The sequence below is a fragment of the Tinamus guttatus genome, unplaced genomic scaffold, assembly GCF_059628265.1.
Source record: "Tinamus guttatus ecotype Peru unplaced genomic scaffold, ASM5962826v1 Tinamus_guttatus_pri_ptg000643l, whole genome shotgun sequence".
Classification (NCBI taxonomy): Eukaryota; Metazoa; Chordata; class Aves; order Tinamiformes; family Tinamidae; genus Tinamus; species Tinamus guttatus.
This window is the reverse complement of record NW_028289177.1, coordinates 594,933-612,525: the sequence shown is the minus strand read 5'-3', so window position 1 is coordinate 612,525 and position 17,593 is coordinate 594,933. Positions and strand designations below refer to the sequence as shown.

Genomic DNA, 17,593 nt, shown 5'->3' with positions numbered 1-17,593 from the left:
AGTTCATTTGTACATGTCCTATGGATTATTCAATCCAATTTTTATACTGTGGTTTAGAAGAAAAGGATTAAAAGGCCTCCATTTATAAACCTAATTTAAGAACTAATTTCTGCAACTGTAACAGTGAAGTGTCAGTATTTCTTTCAGAAATTTTACAGGCTTAAACTTACAGGAATTGAGTTGAATTATACCATACAAAGGGCAATTTTTTATTAAACAGAATCTGCTCTGGCTATTCGTCAGGAAGGAACATCACGCAGTTATCAAGGATCTTTGCTTAAGTGTGATGATAGAAGCCTCCATTTGAAAGGCCAAGATGAAGCTTGGCTCCATTTGGGAATTTCGGAGACATTGAGAATAGGTGAAATGTTTGTTCCTGCAGAGTAACGATGAATATAAAAGTAATGTGATAATATTTATGGGGCAACGTGTTGGGGGGATAACAAAGCTTAAACAAATCTTTCTTTGCCTCCTGGATCCTGAATATTCATGGCATGAGCAGCGATAGAGGCAGAGGAGAGAGCTCCGTGTGTGGATGTGCTCCGTGCACCGCGCTGCTCGGCGCATTGCGCAGCCCCTGAAACACCCTATTGCAACCAGCTCCCACCAACAACACGGGACACGCTGGGCTCGTATCTTGGGAGGAACTAGGAATTTAGGGAGTATTTTTACCTTAGGAGACACCTTCTTCCCCCTTCCCTCCCTCTTCCCCCCGCCGTGGAAGGATTCCTTTTAGAAGTGGAAGTAAAATGTATTAATGTGTGTGAAAGGAAAGGTTGATTTTAATAAAATTAAATACAGCTGCTTTGGGCAGCTTCTCTCATAGACTGGCAGCTAAAACAACTTTATGTAGTTCATTGAGCTTCAGAAACATGTCAGATTTATGCATTTTCAGAGACAGTATAGTATACTGTCCTTTACAAGCAAAACTTTTTCTATTAAAATAATTTGTGGATTATTTCACTGATATATGCAATCCTATATTCAGCTACAGCTTTGGTGGCACAGGAACTCTGGAAAAATTGTCCCTGCGACATAAAACTTCTATTTATTGTGCTTTTCTATAGGTAAAGTGGAAAACTGAAGTTGGCTTTAAGTGTTTGCAATCTGAGAAATGATGTGAAAAAGCAGCTCAACTAAATGTACATTCTTTTCAATCTTTTCTTTTTTGTGTGAAGGCTTTTGTCTTTGTATCTTTGCATTATTTGTAAATGAAATGTAATAAAAGTTCAACTGTTTTTGTCTCTGGCTGCTTAGCTTTTTCTTAGTTCTGCTTGTTGTTTGCTTTTGGGTTTGGTTTCTCTTGACTGCAGGTTTTCAGTGCTGAAATACTAAGATGTTTTCAGTGCTCGTGTTTAAAAGGAAACATCAAAATCGAATGGTTTTGGTTAAGTTTGGTTAAATTGGATTCCATTTTCCCCTTTAGGAGGAAATGCAGAGTGGCCTGAACGATGCCAAGGGTTGTGTTGAGTCTTGAGAGCTCTTTCCCTGCAGCCCCCTCGGTTTTCATGGCTCTCGGTGGCAGGGGAAGGAGGCTCCGCTCCGCTCCGCGGGTGGGTTGTGTTTTGGGGCGTTCTGCAGCGTTCTGGAGCTCCGGGGTTTCTTCCAACCTGTGACTTGTTTTCTGGAGCAGAGAAGGTCCCTGTGAGCGCTGGGCCTGCCCGGCAGCGGCAGGAGGAGGTCCCCGGAGCCAGGAGTCCAGGTCAGTAAAATGCTGCTTCTCTTCAGCGGGGCAGGGTAACCCCCGGCTCAGCTCTTTGGAGCTGAATTAATCCTTTTTTCTTACCGCTCCTTATTGCGAGCGGAGGGGCAGGGCTGAGGGGAGGCTGCCCCCCCAGTTCTGTGGTTTCTATCCAGGGAAACGGAGCGGGGCCAGCGCCTGCCTCGGTGCTGGGAGCTCCGCTCTGCTTCCAGCTTCCTGACACGGCCCTGGGCCTGCACAGTCCGAGCTGGACGATAGCCCCGTCCGAGGGGTTGTACATCTGCAGCGACCCCTCTGCGGTCCTTCCTGTTGAGGAGGAATCAGCTCAATGGCTGTTTCAGGGTGTTCTGGAACTGAAGCTGCCCCGAGGGCTGTGAGCTGCAGGTGACGCTCTGAGGGAGCCGCTTAGCAAGAGTTCAGCAGGTCTTTGCTCGGGCCCTGCCTCCAGCACGGGAGACTCCAGTGCAGGTGCTGAGGGACCCGCTGAGGTGCAGCCACCTGCGAGCAGGAACTTCTGTCCCCTCCTTAGTGCCTGGGGACACAGAGGACAGGGCCTGGCCACGGCCTGTCCGGACTGCGGCACGGAGCCCCGTGCAGCGAGCGGAGCGGGGCGGTTCTGCGGGTGCTCGGAGCGGGGCGGTTCTGCGGGCACTCGGAGCGGGACGGTTCTGCGGGCGCTCGGAACCGTGCGGTTCTACGGGCACTCGGAGCGGGGCGGTTCTGCGGGCACTCGGAGCGGGGCGGTTCTGCGGGCACTCGGAACCGTGCGGTTCTACGGGCACTCGGAGCGGGACGGTTCTGCGGGCACTCGGAACCGTGCAGTTCTACGGGCACTCGGAGCGGGGCGGTTCTACGGGCACTCGGAACCGTGCAGTTCTACGGGCACTCGGAGCGGGACGGTTCTACGGGCACTCGGAGCGGGACGGTTCTGCGGGCACTCGGAACCGTGCGGTTCTACGGGCACTCGGAGCGGGACGGTTCTGCGGGCACTCGGAACCGTGCAGTTCTACGGGCACTCGGAGCGGGACGGTTCTACGGGCACTCGGAACCGTGCAGTTCTACGGGCACTCGGAGCGGGACGGTTCTGCGGGCGCTCGGAGCGGGGCGGTTCTGCGGGCACTCGGAGCGGGGCGGTTCTACGGGCACTCGGAGCGGGACGGTTCTGCGGGCACTCGGAGCGGGGCGGTTCTGCGGGCACTCGGAGCGGGACGGTTCTGCGGGCACTCGGAGCGGGACGGTTCTGCGGGCACTCGGAACCGTGCGGTTCTGCGGGCGCTCGGAGCGGGACGGTTCTGCGGGCACTCGGAACCGTGCGGTTCTGTGGGCACTCGGAGCGGGACGGTTCTGCGGGCACTCGGAACCGTGCGGTTCTGTGGGCACTCGGAGCGGGGTGGTTCTGCGGGCACTCGGAACCGTGCGGTTCTGCGGGCACTCGGGAGCTGCCTCCGGAGCGACAGGCTGGGCCAGCTCCAGGGAAGCGGCCCCAGGTCCCTTCCCGCCGGGATGTTCTCCCGGGCACAGGGAAGGCTGCGGAAGGCCGGCAGCGCCCGGGGTGCTGAGCACAGACGCCCTCGTGGCACATCCGTGCGTCCAGCTCAGGGGAGCGCCTGGGATTGATACCCTCGGCTCCCCATTTCCTTACCTGTCTTCCTTTTTTCCTTTTCCCTTTTTTTTTTTTTTTTTTTTTTTCCAGATTCCTGGCACAGTGTCATAAGACAAACCTACCATGAAGCCTTCATTGACCATTCTGAACCAGCTGCCACGATCTGGCAGAACAGGGTAGTGGCAGAGGGAGTTTCCTGAATGAAAGATCCTGTGCATTCACACTGCCTACAGAGTTACTAATTCAGCTGGGGCTGCTGGAGAAGTTCTACTGCTTTCAGCTTATGAGGACTTCTTTGTTACACAGTCATACAAAGAAGTGTTTTGGAAGAGGAAAGAGCAAAATGCATGCAACCAAGTACAAGTGTATTAGAGTATTTATTACTCAACATTCCAGAACAAAGATCCTCTCCTTAAAGTGCTTTTTTTTTGTGAGCAACTTGGACATAGGCTGCTCTTGCAACATGCTTTTCCGACCAGTGCTGGGGTTGGTTTGCAGTAGGTCTTGCAAAGAATAATATACACTCTTGAGAGCCTCCAAGGAAGGGACAGATTCCTGGGAAACATCCACGCTAAACTTGCTTCAACAATCCCAGCTACTGCTGGTAGCTCCTCAGCACGTCCTTGTTCCACGCAGTGTAGAGAGCTAGTGTTTACAGCAGCATAGGCTTCTATTTACACTCGGTGTCTACACCTCTGCAATTGCACTTCGTTTTCGTAGCATTTAAAGAAAGTTGCTGCTTTAGGAGAGATGCCAGCTCAGGCAGCGGGTGTGCAGAGTGCAGTGGTACGTTACTTACAGTTCTTTATACAGATACCAGGGGCCAGAGTGGGGCAGCCGAGCACTTTTTTTTTAAGCAATTGTTGTTGGACAGACATTTAAGGCAGAGGTTCGTCTTGCTGAACTCTATATGTTTCATAATCTTCAGGAATGGTATCTGGGGAAGATGAGATTAAAGCACACACAGATTAGAAGGGGAAATCAGAATGAGCTGCTGCATGATTGTTACAGTTATACGTACGCTAACCAGGAAAACAAACGGGCCAAAATTTCTGAACTTGGCCTCCGAAGCCAACTCACCATTGCAGCGGTAACGCAGGTTCGACCAAATAATGTTCTCCTGGGAGAAGCAGAAGACTCCAAGCCGGCCCCCGCGCATAGTTGTATCAAGGACAACTCCAGTGTCTGCCACCATTTCAGGGCCTTCGTAGAAGCGAGCTCTGCAAGAGAAGCGGCACGCGCGGAGCGTGAGCGGGAGCCGAGGGCGGCAGTTTCTCCAACCTGTGTCAGAGATCCCGTGCCGTCCCACCACGCTGCAGCCAAGGTACTTCATGTGTGTGGTAAACGTCCAGCTCGGCCACAGGGAGGAACCCGCGGAGCCCTGACCTGATGTATCCCACTTGAGGCCGGTGCTGCAGGAACCAGCGGTAGGAGGTCTTGTCCTTCCAGCCGGAATTGCGGGGGTCTTTCCAGAGCAGCTTGACCTGGTCCGTGGTGTCTCCCGTGTGCCACAGGGAGTTGCGGAGATATTCCCCTGGGCCTGTTTTGGATTTCACTGCCTGATGGAGAGGAGAGACGGGGCAATCGTGAGCAACAGCCCGAGCGGGCAGAGCTGCCATCTCGGCCTACGGGGAAAGCAGCAGAACTGGGAGAAAGGCCAAGATCCATGAGGGACTTCCAGGCACTGCGTTCTTTACCTTCAGTTGGATTCCAGGTTCTGCCACCGCTCGGAAGGGGTTTGCCTGCCAGTAGGTTTGTTCCATCTGCTTCCACATGATCACATAAAAGCTGGAACTGTCCTGGTAGCCAAAGATGAGGCCAGCGTAATCATCATCCGTGGCCGTGTTCACGTGGAAGGTGCCCTCGAAGTCCACTCCGTTGAAGGCCGTGTAACCTTTAGGTGGTAGCGAAACAAATATTCTGTATTTGGAGGGAAAACGCAGATTGCTTCCTCCAAAAGCAGAGACTGTGCTAAGCAAATCTGAGGATTCTGCTCTCTGTACAGAAAATATTCTCCCCTCCAACATGGGGCAAGTGGATGAAATCATTAAGTAGTGACTGAAATCCTTTTAAAAGCTGCACTAAGAAAAAAGATACCCCATTAATGAGCCTTAATCTTGCAATAGAACAAAAATAAGAGCCTCACCTACAGCCAGACCAGGATCACTATTCATGGTTTGAACTATTTCCATGCCCTGTGAAAGATGAGCGTTGACTTAGTTTATACTGCAAACATTATGATTTACACTCCTGTTAACCAGTCAGGGGAGAGATATCCAGGGGTGAGACTGCAGGAATAGGGCACTATTGTACAGTAGCATTAAACCTGCAATGGTTTTAATGAAAACTGCATCCCGCTTGGCACAGCCTTGGCACCACCTGACTGTCCAGTCCTGGAGCAGTCACCTACCTGGTTGAGGACAATCCAGTTGGGATCAATCTGAGCATCACCCTCAGGGTCCAGAACAACTGTCTGGAAAGCCCTGAAGTCTGTTAGTGTCACTTCTGCGTTCTCTGGGCACACATCGATTCTGTCGATCACCATGTCCTTGTCGAAATCCTCTTCACAAAGGTCTCCCACACCATCGCCTGCGAGAACACGTTGGAATGAAAGAAGTGTTAAACTTTCCTTGTTTTCCCCATCTCCTTGGCATGCAGGTTTTACTCGGCGAGCTTTTGGCTCCCACAGTTTCAGGTGACTTTGTCCACGCAAGGCTCGGGGGTGGTCAGCGTGGGCTGCGCTCCTGCACCCTTTCTTTGCTATGAGTTGGCGATGAAGAAACCCCGACCCCTTCCCTCCTGCTTGCAGAAACGCTGTGAGTGGAAGCAGCAGCTTCAGTCACAGCCCGCGCAGAGCCAGCGTGTTTGTCCCCTCACCGTCCGAGTCTTCTTGGCCGGGGTTGGGGACAAGCCGACAGTTGTCAGGGCCTGGGGGTTTCTGGTCCGGGATCCCGTCGTCATCGTCGTCATCGTCACACTCATCTCCCAGCCCGTCTCTGTCCGAGTCCAGCTGGGAGCTGTTGGGCACTGAGGGGCAGTTGTCCCGGGTGTCCTGGTGCCCGTCCCCGTCACTGGTGCGTGGGGAAACAAGGGAACGCGTTACACGGGTCAGGAGGAGGCTTTGGGGTGGTGCTTCGGGGGGAAGCACGTCACCGCTTCCGAGCAGTGGAGTGCAGCACGAACGGGGAACGCTGCTGATTTTGAGCCTTAGTGAGTCTGGAGCTGTCAGAGTCACAGTAAAATAGATGAGAACTCCAGCTGCAGTCTGAACGGAGCAGAGACAGGCAGTGCAAAGCAAAGCTGTGAGCAAGCTGGCCCATGACACCACTGCACGGTTCTCCGAGGGCCCAGGAAAACTTCCCTCTTCCCTGGTCTGCTAACGGAACAGGCTCAGGCTTCGCCTTGACTCCGCTCTTAATTGCAGAGTTACAGAACGTGCCCTCCCCCAGCGTTCATGCAGTCCAAGCAGAATTTTTGCAGGAAGCTCTCACCTGTCCTGGTTGGTGTCACAGACATCTCCCACGAGATCATGATCGGTGTCTTTCTAGCAAAAGAAAGCAGTAAGCATTTAATTTACCATAGATGAAACTAGATAATTGGGAGTAAAGGAGAACTAATAAAGGGGTTAGCCTCACTGCCACAGGGTTTTGATCAAAAAGAGACCTCACAAGCACTTGCAAGTTGCCCAGATGAACTGAAGCAGCAAAAAACACCAGTGTGCAGGGTAGGACGAGATAGATGCAAAATGCTAAGCTCCCTCTTTGTCATATTCCTCTGCACAACGAGAGTTTTGGTTTCTAGGTGTTGCCTTCAGTGTTACAGGATGGTAGGTAGAAGTTGCAAGAGGCAGTTTTGGCAGGGTACAGGGTACCCAGAGCACCGTGAGCCCTGTCTGCAGCAGGAGAAGCGCTGGGACGGCAGGTTGGGAAGCGCCGGGACGGCGTGTCGGGAAGCGCCGGGACGGCAGGTTGGGAAGCGCCGGGACGGCGCGTTGGGAAGCGCTGGGACAGCGCGTTGGGAAGCGTTGGGAAGGCACGTTGGGAAGCGCCGGGACGGCAGGTTGGGAAGCGCCGGGACGGCACGTTGGGAAGCGCCGGGACGGCGCGTCGGGAAGCGCCGGGACGGCAGGTTGGGAAGCGCCGGGACGGCGCGTTGGGAAGCGCTGGGACGGCGCGTTGGGAAGCGTTGGGACGGCACGTCGGGAAGCACCGGGACGGCACGTCGGGAAGCGCTGGGGCGGCGCGTTGGGAAGCGCTGGGATGGCGCGTCGGGAAGCACTGGGATGGCACGTCGGGAAGCGCCGGCTCACCTGGTCGGGGTTACTGACTGTTGGGCAGCTGTCGCACACGTCGCCCACGCCGTCTCCGTCACCGTCCTTCTGATCTGGATTAGGGACTTTTTTACAGTTGTCTGTTGGGTTTTTGACTCCTGTAGAACACACAAAAATGGACCCATCAAGTCATTAATGCTGTTAGGATTTTCATCTAAGTTAGTTAGATCCTAGCTACTCTTGGAGGAGGAAGAGAGCAGCAACTTATCTTAAAACCATACTTCAAACCGCACCGTTACGGGTGTCTAAGCACACTGTTGAAATAGGAAATGACCCTAACTGCTTTCCTTAGAGAAAGCTAAGGAACTAAGGAATGTTGCTCCAAACTGGCACCATATCCCTGCAGGCATGAGAGGCCAAAACGATGAAGCTGTCTGCAGTTCCCCAAACCATAATAGAGTCTTTTTCCTCCAAAGCAGACTGCTACATAATTATAAAGTAAGTCAAGGTTAACTTTGGCTGTTTTACATGGAAGATTTAGACAGTGCCTTTTCAAGGCCTGAGACAGACAGGAACAATCTAATCAGCAACCTCTATGACTTCACTTGCTGCTTTTCTGCATTTACCTACTACAGCAGCAAATCATGCCAGCAGGGAGCTGCTTGGCAGGAAGCAGCAAGACCCAAACAGCACTAGATGCACTGGAAATAATGTGTAAATAAATATGCGTGTGTCAGGGCAGCAGCAGTTGTGATTTCTGGCTTTGGAAAGCGGGTTTTGTGTAAATAAAGCGTTACTAGCACATAGACTGTTTCTAAAACCAGCTAGTTTCCTCTGCTTCCCCGCACCCTGAATGCAGCCCTGACACACACTGCCCTGAGAGCCAGTAGCTTCTAACAACATGGATTTCCCTGTCCTTTTCACAAGTTTAAGTTGCAGCATGATGTAGTGTCCCTGTCTGGGTTGTCTGGTACGTGTTTCTTCCTGAAGGCCACCGAGCACTGATTTCTGAGCGCGTACAGTGGGCATGCCAGCAAAAACTAGCCTGGAAATAACGTGTGACAGCCCTTGAAACCCTGCGAGGGCTGCACTGTGACTGACCGTGGTTTGACTGTTGATCTTGGTATCTAAAAACTGAGCTCTGCTTTATCCTATCTGAAATCAGCTCCATTTTTGCAGAGCATAAGCAGGTTCCCTGGCACTAGGAGCCACATCTGGACACCAGGGAGCTCTCTGCGCTCACGCCGGTGCAGGTGCCTCCTTGGAGGAGATGCCGAGCGGCTCTTACCGTCACCGTCCATGTCGTCGTCGCACTCGTCTCCTTTTCCGTCGCCGTCGATGTCGCGCTGATCGTCGTTCTTCACGAGGCGGCAGTTGTCGCAGGCGTCCCCGAAGTTGTCCTTGTCCGCGTTGCGCTGGTCCGCGTTGCGCGTGTACACGCAGTTGTCCTGCGGGACAGAGGCAGCGTCTCAGCGGAGGTGCTGGGCACGGGGCAGGACACGGAGCGGGATGGGGATGAGGACGACGGGCGAGAGCGGCGCTGGGCAGCCCCGCACTCCGTGTGCAGCCCGGCCAGATCCCTCTGCTCGGCCTCCCCGAGCTCAGGCACAGGCTGCAGAACTTTGCGTCTTAGACTATTCAGATAAGGAGGGAGCAGTGTGTGCTGTGACCTGCGGGCTCTTCACGTTCTCACCAAACGTGGGCCAGTGATCGGCAGGACCTCTGGGTACACTTAGGGGTCAGGGTAAGCCTTAGAATCCAACCTCAGCATTTAATATCCCGTCTCCATCAGCATCGTCATCACAAGCGTCTCCAATCCCATCCCTATCTGCATCTTCCTGGCCGGAGTTGGGGACAGTCATGCAGTTATCCTGAAAGAAAAGCAACAGTTGAGTTCCAGGGCCTGCTGGCAGGTCGTGCCCGTTCCAAAGCCTTTGGGTGGCACCAGGGAAGGGTGAAGTCCTGAACCTCATCGCAGCCGAACGCGTCTCACCTTGCGGCACTTCTTGTCGGAGCAGCGCAGCTTTTCGTCGGGGACGCCATCGATGTCCGAGTCCTTCCCGCAGATGTAGCCGTTCCCTGCCCAGCCCACGAGGCACTGCAAGACAGAGAGCAGCAAAGCGGCGCTGCAGCCGCGTCCTGCGACACGCGGCTGCCTCCCCGCCTGCAGTCCTGCGTGCGGACAGCACGGAGCATCGCAAAGCCGGGTGCGCAACGGCGTGGAAACACACTGTCCGTAACAGACAACGTGCCATAAATAGTGCTTTAGGCAGCTCAGATACAAACTCTCTGCTTGCTCCTGAGCCTACACAGACAGACAGAGCAGCAAAACTGCAGCAGGATGCAGCAGGATTTTCCCCTTCTCCGCTGCTGTGCAGTGCTCGGAGGCTCCGGATGGACGGGCAGTGCCCTGCGCAGCACCAGCCGCTGCTGCGGGAGCGCTGGGCCCCTCCGGGCGATCTGCCCCTCCATGCGAGCTGCCCCTCCGGGCGAGCTGCCCCCGGAGCCGCGCTCCGAGGCTCCGTCTCCAGGAGAGGGCAGTGGCAGACCCGGGAGAGCGGGAACAGGGCAGGGGAGCGGAGCGCGCGGCGCCGCGCAGGCCTCACCACGCAGGAGACGGAGCCGTCGCGCTCCACCACGCACTGCGCCTTCTCGTGGCACGGGCTGGCCTCCCCGTTGGGGCAGCGTCTTGCTGTCTGGCTCCTGCAGCCCGTGCTCTGGTCCCCAACGAAGCCAGGTTTACAAGCGCCACACTTGTAGGATCCCTGCCAGGAAAAGCAACAAGGAATTAACAGGAGCGCGAGCCCCAGCACACCTTGCTGTAAGCTGTCCTCAGCAGCTGACAGAGGGAAGCATTCCTTACAGCCTGGAGGAAAAGAGAGACCAACGCGAGGTTTTCCAGTAATGTTTACCCGTGTATTGATGCAGATGGAGTTTGGGACACAGTTTCTGGCAGCTCCTGTCTCACATTCGTTGATGTCAGTGCAAACCTGTCCAGAAAGAACAAGAGACATTAACTTCCTTCGTAAGTACCCACCTTGTCGGGTTGTAGGGCCCAAGTAGCTGCAGGTGTAAAGCCCCCGACGTGCCCTACTGGGACCCATATCTACCAGCTTCCCTAGGTCAGGGGTCCCAGCAATACTGCTCGCCCCAGGCAAGTTCTTCATCCCCTATAGAGTCAGCAGTGATTCTAGCCTGGCAAAATAGCTTAGCTCTGAGCTGAGCTCATCCTTAACAGATAAAAGACTGTGTCCTGTGACCAGTCCTATGACTCTCTGAAAACCAGAGGCCACAGGCAGTTCTTCCTTTTTATTTTTTCCCAATATCTGTGAAAAGCTTTTCCTACCACTTCATAGCCGCCTTCCCATTAACACATACAGTCACGTATCTCCCTCCCATATCTCTGAGGGCTCTGCAATCCCTGGATTACAATTGCAGAGCAGAGTTAAAGGCTTCGGGAGGAAGCAGGGGTGTTTCTGGGCCTTACCTGTTTGTTGGCCCTCGCGTAAGTGAGTCCGACCCCTTCGACCGCTTGCCCGGTGAAGCCGGGAGGGCAGGGATCACAGCGGAAGCCGGGGACGGTGTTAATGCACTGGACCTTCGGGAAGCAGGGGTTTGCGTTGCACTGCAAAAAAGGATGTGCAAGGGAATAAGAATAGCAAGAATAAGAATAGCAAACACCATGTTCACTGAATTCTTGAGCTCTGTGCTGGGAGAGCATTGCATTAGTGCAGCAGCTTCCATGTTTTGGGAGCTAACGTTCTACCATGAACCCCACAATCTCGCACGGATCCTTTAGCTTCACTCTTTTTTACTCCAGCTCTATGGAGCTGATGGGGCTTTGCAAGGCACAAGAGGCTGCTGGACTAGCCAAGTGTCATAAGGCTGTGATTTGAGAACAACACAGCTGAGGAATCTCACGGACGTGCAAAAGCAAGAGCCACGGACAGCCTTAACCATGCAGGGAGCAAACTTGAGAGAAAACTGCATTTCGAGAAAGAGCTAGGAAAAACCACCCTCCTTCCCCCAGATCTACCCAGCAAGGTTTGATTTAAAGGTGCAAATGAAGCAATCTAAACAGTAATATTTACTGTATACACACATCTGTATTTGTGGAATGTTTCATTCTGTTCCACACATCATAAATCTCATCTCTAACAACTCATCAACTAGAAGCTCAATAGATTGTGGGAGCAGAAGGGGCTGGTTGGGTTCTCCAAACTCACCTTCTTGTGCGTTGCAGACTAAAGGGTTTATTTTGTGTGAAGCGCTGTATGTTTGGAAAGAAATACCTAGCTAGACCAGACCTAAAGACACCACGGAACGGAGCCGGAGGCGAGGTGAGGGACACAGACTCCTTCCAGTGAAATGCTGGTTCTGTTCAGCTGCTAAGGGAGCTGCAGCGCTGGCACCAGCCGCAGGACAAACCCACGGCGCTCCGGGAGCAGAGAGGCAATTCCGTGAGTTCTGAGCTAGCCCGCCGGGTCGTTACCTCATTGACATCCGTGCACTGGGAGCCGTTGCCGGAATAACCCGGGGGACAAGGTCCGCAGCGGAAGCCGGTGGCGGTCTCGGTGCAGGGCACTCCCGGGAAGCAGGGATTGGGGACGCATCTGCTGAACTGCGTGACGGTGACGAGCGGGCCGGTGGCCTCGGTGTGCATGCCTAGGGGACACGAGGAGCGTCCCCTCAGCACGGCCCGCGCGCAGGAGCTTCGGCAGCCCTGTCCCTGCTTTGCAAAGGGAGCAAAATGAAGCCCAAAGCAGCAGTTTGACGGATTCCTGAGCCGGAGAACACAAACAAAAACCCAAACCAATGCAGGGTTTAACTCCCAGGCCAAACTCCTTGTCATGCTGCCCTCTTTCCTGGCCTCGTGCCCTTGGTGTTGAGTTCCACAGGGTCGGTTCTCCCTGGTTCCTGCAGCCCCTGGGCGATGTGGCTGCAGCAGGAGCCAGGCACCAGAATTCCGGCTGGGAACACGGCACCGGACTCGGCCTCTGCTGCGGGAGACGGGTGTCCCCAGCAGGTCAGCTTGGTCTGGAGCCAGAACACCCTCCGCGTGTGGGTCACGAGGCCTTTGTGGACCAGCACCACGGACCACGCGCTACCTGCCACCTCCCTTGCGCTAGGAAACTGCATTTCGTCCTGGCAGATGCAAATCCATGTGTTATTAACACATCGCTCCCAGGATGCGATCCAAAGCACTGCTGTTTGATTTTTCTGGTTTTAATTACATTTGAATTGTTTTAGGTATTTGTAACGTTCTTCTCGAGCAGTATTTTGATATGTAGAAGGCACACAAAGTCAAACTGTGATTTGGCCATGCATTCCCCTGAATATCTACTGAGCAGGAGCAGGGTGAGAGTAAAGAGGGATTTAGAGCTCTTCGAAGCCCACCGGGCTGCCACCCCGTGCCCCTGCTCCGGGTGTCCCTGCTGGGGCAGGGGCTTGGACTGGATGAGCTCCAGAGGCCCCTTCCAACTTCAACCCTCCCGGGATTCCGTGTGATTCTGTGATTTACTACTTGTTTGGACATCAATGTATGAAGCAGTGGACGAGGCAGCTGCACACTGGGCATTTCAACTCAGTAACTCACCACAGGCATCGCACTCCATGACCGTGTTCTTCAGGAATGTTATCTCCTTAATCTAGAAGCAAACAAGAACTGCCACTTAGCGAAAGGATGAGTTTTACTCCCACGCAAACCCACTGCCCCTCTGCCAAAGGGGCCGGCTCCCTGGAGCTGCACAGCTACTTACAGGCAAATCAACCCTCATCCCAAGTCTGTGTCACAGACTCCCTGGCAGCTGGAATGGCTTGTTCTGCCCTAAGTCACTCCTGGTGCAGTGTTTCTATAGCCTAACTAGGTAAATATTATTCTATGGCAGATGCATGAAGCACTGGATTTAAAAACATAGAAAACAAGTGCTACAAAGAATGAGGAATCTGCTGTATTTGGGTCCTATACCCTGGAAGATGCTGAGCTGCATCCTGGAGCTCTGCTTGCCCACAGTCCAGGCGCCGCAGAGGTGAAGCCAGGGAGACACAAATCCGTCGGAGCCCTCTCAGGGGCTCCTCTCTCCAGGCTTCCCCCATCTCAAGGCTATTGCTCCGGGTTTGCTCCAGCAAACAGGTAACCTGCAGCACCAGCCCCGAGGAGATGGGTTCCGTGGCCGTGAGGAGCACGGGACGGGCTCGGGGAAGCTCCTCACCCACCGGCCAGCGCTGGAGCTCCTCCGGCTGCTCCGAGAGCAATCCCAGCAGGAGTCTGTCCTGCAAAAGTGTCCCGGATGCTCCGGAGCGGTTACTCAAGCTCTCTGCCACACCTGAGGGCTTCATCTTCCCCCAGTGAATCACTTCACTTTGTGCTCTGATGAAATCCTCTGCCTGTGGCTCCCTACCAGCTCTATAACAGCAAGCTTTTATTCTACCTTAGGTTCTTTCTAACCTCCGACGTGGCTTGGTGTCATCCTGTGCAACAGGAAAACAGATCTGGCCTTTTATTACTCCTCTTTTTGGCACCATTAATGGCAAAAATGTCATCCTTTTTGCCTCCTTTGCCATCTCAAAATGCTGATTCAAGAAAAAAAAACACGTTTTAAAACATCTTTGCATATATTAACAAATTATGATCTGCCACCTTGGCTCTCCAGTGACATATGCGAGTTTCTCCTCTGAGTGGGACTTTCCTTGAAAAAGGCCATTGATTAAAAAAATAGGTGGCAAGAGCAAGAACAAATATAAAACCTGTATGGAGAAGCACTGTTAAGCTGGACGGGAATACTGGAAATCATTGCTCCAGGCTGCCAGGAACCATGTCTGACCTGATTCCTAGTAAACACTGGGTATTTATGCAGCAGCCTGAAATGTGAGAGTAGCTCCATGCAACAGATGTTTTTGCAGATTAGAGGCTGCCCAGTTTGCCCTGGCACAGGGACCCGTCTGCCATTCCCATCATCTGGCAGGCAGAGCCGCTGCCCTCGGCTCCCGCAGCGGATAAAGGGAGAATGGAGCCTTTCTGTGTGCTTTAAAGAGCTGACCAGACAAACCACCATCTCCTCGTTAGAACGGGGAAAGATCTAAGCACCCAAGAAGCTCCAAAATCCCTTATAAACTACTGGAGCCAGACAGGCTTAGGATTAAAGCAAAAAGAGAGCGGAGTGAATGCAGACCTTGTTTAGACTCCGTATGGCTTCCCGTTCCAGGACCCTGATAGACGGCTGAAAGGTCTCCTCCATCTCCCAGGTTTGGCCTCTCTCTACCAATTTCATGAGCCCACAAAACCAAGGAAAAAGTGACTTGTTTTTCCAGCAAAACATATGCCTGCTGTACTCACATCTTTGTTCTTTCTCCACTCATGCTGTTTTTCAGTAGACATACTTCTAAGGAACAAAATTTGCATTCAAATGAATCTACTTTATCCCGGAATTACACATCTGACTGCAAGACCATCTCCTGCTCCCCATCGTCATAGGAAAACCCACAATTTCCCGCAGAGAGGAGGGCTCCGTGCTGGGCATCCCGGCGAGCTCTGCACGAGGGGAGCGGGTCCCCTCCTCACCCACCTGCTGCTTTAGCAACTCCCGAACTTCCATGAGCACCCGGTTAGTTTGTCTCATCTCTTCCAGCATTTCAGGGCCAACTTCAACTCCTGTGAAAAACACATTGGTTGGAGGCATTAAAAACAAAAGCTCCAAAAGACAGAAGAGCTGTTAGCAGCACAAACCAACTGGTATTAATGACCTCGGTTTAACACTAGAGATAAAGAATCCTCCACACCAAAACTCCCTCCCAATTCCTAACGTTTTTTAGGAAGCAAACTTCCTACAAGGTTGCTGGAAGGAACAGTCTTGCACAGAGGCTGCGATTTGCTCCGGGCAGGATGGAGCAGGAAAATGAGCCGTGCCTGCCCGGGAGGTGCCAGGGCGCCCGGCCGTGCTCCGAGCAGCTCTCACGTAGGAAACCTCTGCCAAAGGCAGCAAATTAAGAACTCAGGGCTGCGGCAGCCGGGGAAGGGCAGCTCGCTGCCGAGTGCAGCCCCAGGACCCGGGAGCCTGGGGATTCCTGCACGGAACCGAAGGGACCTGGGGAGTGTTTGGAGCCTCTCAGTACATCTCAGTTTGGGAACTAAACTGAAAGCAACACCAGTGTGTCAGTCTGAGACAAAAATAATGAATGAAGGGACTTTTTATTTAAGATGAGGAACATCCGCATGATTTCTAGCTTCAAACGGAGACTTTGCATAAGCTCTGCATGAATGGTCCAGGCAGCCTCTCTTATACCTAGGAAGAATTTTCTACCCCTAGGAACAAGATGTATTTCAAAAGAAAAGGATGTGGTTCTTTTTAGGTATTCAAATTCACAAAAATGGGTCATCCACTCAGAAACAAATTCCAGCAGAAATCTGTGCATTTGCAGACACTGCTGTGCACCCTTCCCTGGGGCTCCCCGTGCTCGCACAGCCCCACGGCTGCGCCGGGATCTCAAGGCGGAGGCTGCCGGATCTGGGAGCTCCTCCTGGACACGAGCAACCCCCTGCCAGGCTGCTCGGGAAGGGAGAGCTGCTCAGGGAACCGGCAGGGAATAAGTTCCTAGAAGTTGGGTTTCCCTAAGCTCTGTGTACACAAATAGAATAGCCAAGGATCCTGCCACCGGACACTCGGTAGCTGCTGGGTGTCTAACTCAGTCACATGCAAAATGCAGATTAACATAAAGTTACGTTCTCTAATGACCTGCTAGAGACACAAAAATGTGCATTCGTTTGACTCTTTTTTCTTCTTTTTTTTTCCCCAATTAAAAATCCTCACTGTTCAGAAGGTGAGCTGGAAGGCAGGAAGCAGAGTGAACATTTACACACTTCAGCTTAAAATTTCAGATGAAACTACAAATCTGAATGCATTGTTCCCAGGCTTCAGCAGATGCAGTTGAAACATTATCATCTTCATTTCCCTGCTGCAAAACAGAATTTACACAGCAGTACAGAAAGCATAGAGCTAATTAAAATCACTTACCTGCTCTTCGCTGCTGACTTGATGAAAAAGGACAAGAGAGGCAAAGGAGAAAAACTAAGGCTAGAGTTGAAGTCATCCTTGCATCTACAAGCAGTCTGGATGCACGGGCTTCTCTTGCAATGAATTTTAACCTGCAGGTTTGCTTCTGCTCCCCATTAGTGTCTGTGGTTTGCTATTTATGAAGTTGCATTCCTTCCTCTGAAGTTCTTATTCTCTGATGCTGGACGAGGGGTGGACGTCATTTCTGGCTGCTAGTCCACAGAGAACGTTACAAAAGTAAACAATATGAGAAAGTCATCAGCAGTAGTTTAATTTTTTTTTTTTTAGTCCAGCATGCACCAAAATAGGTCAGAAAATTCCAGAATTAAATGGATTCTTTTGGAATCAGAGTTTTTATTTCTTCTTCATAGACATAGGATAGACAGATGATTCATAGACCCATCCCTCTCAGTCTTTTCCTTCTCAGACTGCTCACAGAAGCTATGGGACATCTGGACTTCCCTAGAATTTCAGAAAAGGCTCTTTTAACTCCCAGAAGACAATTTAAGCTCATGCACAGTGCTAGAATTATTGAAACAACTTCTAACTCCAGAGAGAAACTATTGCACCTTATTTCAGAAATGGACCAGCCAAAGGTACTGGCCCTCAGGACAGATGTTCTTGTCCTCGGGGTTTCTAGGGGCAGGATGCAGCACAGCAGTGACTTTGCTGTTCCTTGGCTGAAGGAATGAGTCTCGATCCAGCACTTTCCATCAGTCAGGCTCAATCCAGCACCTTCCAGCAGAAGACACAGAGCGGATTGAGAAATCCCTTCGGAGCAGCCAAAGCAAACCTGTTCATACAAGAGTCTTAAGCTAGTACATCAAAGAGACTGCAAGGATAACCATGACCTGCAGAAAGGTTAGTCTGAGGAAAGAAAGACCCGTGAAATATTCTCATTCTCACTGCTCAATTGTGCCATGTGCCAGCACCATGACCATACAACATCCTTGGGGACACCATAAACA

At 52.5% G+C, this 17,593-nt stretch overlaps 1 protein-coding gene across 1 annotated transcript in view; it reads right to left on the bottom strand.

Annotated features, from left to right (window-relative positions):
- Positions 1–17,215, bottom strand: part of COMP (cartilage oligomeric matrix protein) — an 89,811-nt gene extending 72,596 nt beyond the window's left edge. The window contains exons 1-19 of the mRNA XM_088535709.1: positions 16,587–17,215; positions 15,141–15,226; positions 13,172–13,223; positions 12,068–12,240; positions 11,063–11,200; positions 10,488–10,565; positions 10,182–10,340; positions 9,569–9,673; positions 9,339–9,446; positions 8,864–9,023; positions 7,615–7,733; positions 6,797–6,849; positions 6,183–6,376; positions 5,716–5,894; positions 5,452–5,500; positions 5,003–5,199; positions 4,692–4,864; positions 4,386–4,525; positions 4,151–4,242 (exon numbers count right to left, since the gene is read on the bottom strand). Coding sequence (XP_088391835.1) covers positions 4,184–4,242; positions 4,386–4,525; positions 4,692–4,864; positions 5,003–5,199; positions 5,452–5,500; positions 5,716–5,894; positions 6,183–6,376; positions 6,797–6,849; positions 7,615–7,733; positions 8,864–9,023; positions 9,339–9,446; positions 9,569–9,673; positions 10,182–10,340; positions 10,488–10,565; positions 11,063–11,200; positions 12,068–12,240; positions 13,172–13,223; positions 15,141–15,226; positions 16,587–16,662 — 2,298 coding nt within the window. The 5' untranslated portion in view covers positions 16,663–17,215 and the 3' untranslated portion in view covers positions 4,151–4,183. The remainder of the gene's footprint in view (positions 1–4,150; positions 4,243–4,385; positions 4,526–4,691; positions 4,865–5,002; positions 5,200–5,451; positions 5,501–5,715; positions 5,895–6,182; positions 6,377–6,796; positions 6,850–7,614; positions 7,734–8,863; positions 9,024–9,338; positions 9,447–9,568; positions 9,674–10,181; positions 10,341–10,487; positions 10,566–11,062; positions 11,201–12,067; positions 12,241–13,171; positions 13,224–15,140; positions 15,227–16,586) is intronic.
- Between the last annotated feature and the right edge of the window lie 378 nt (positions 17,216–17,593).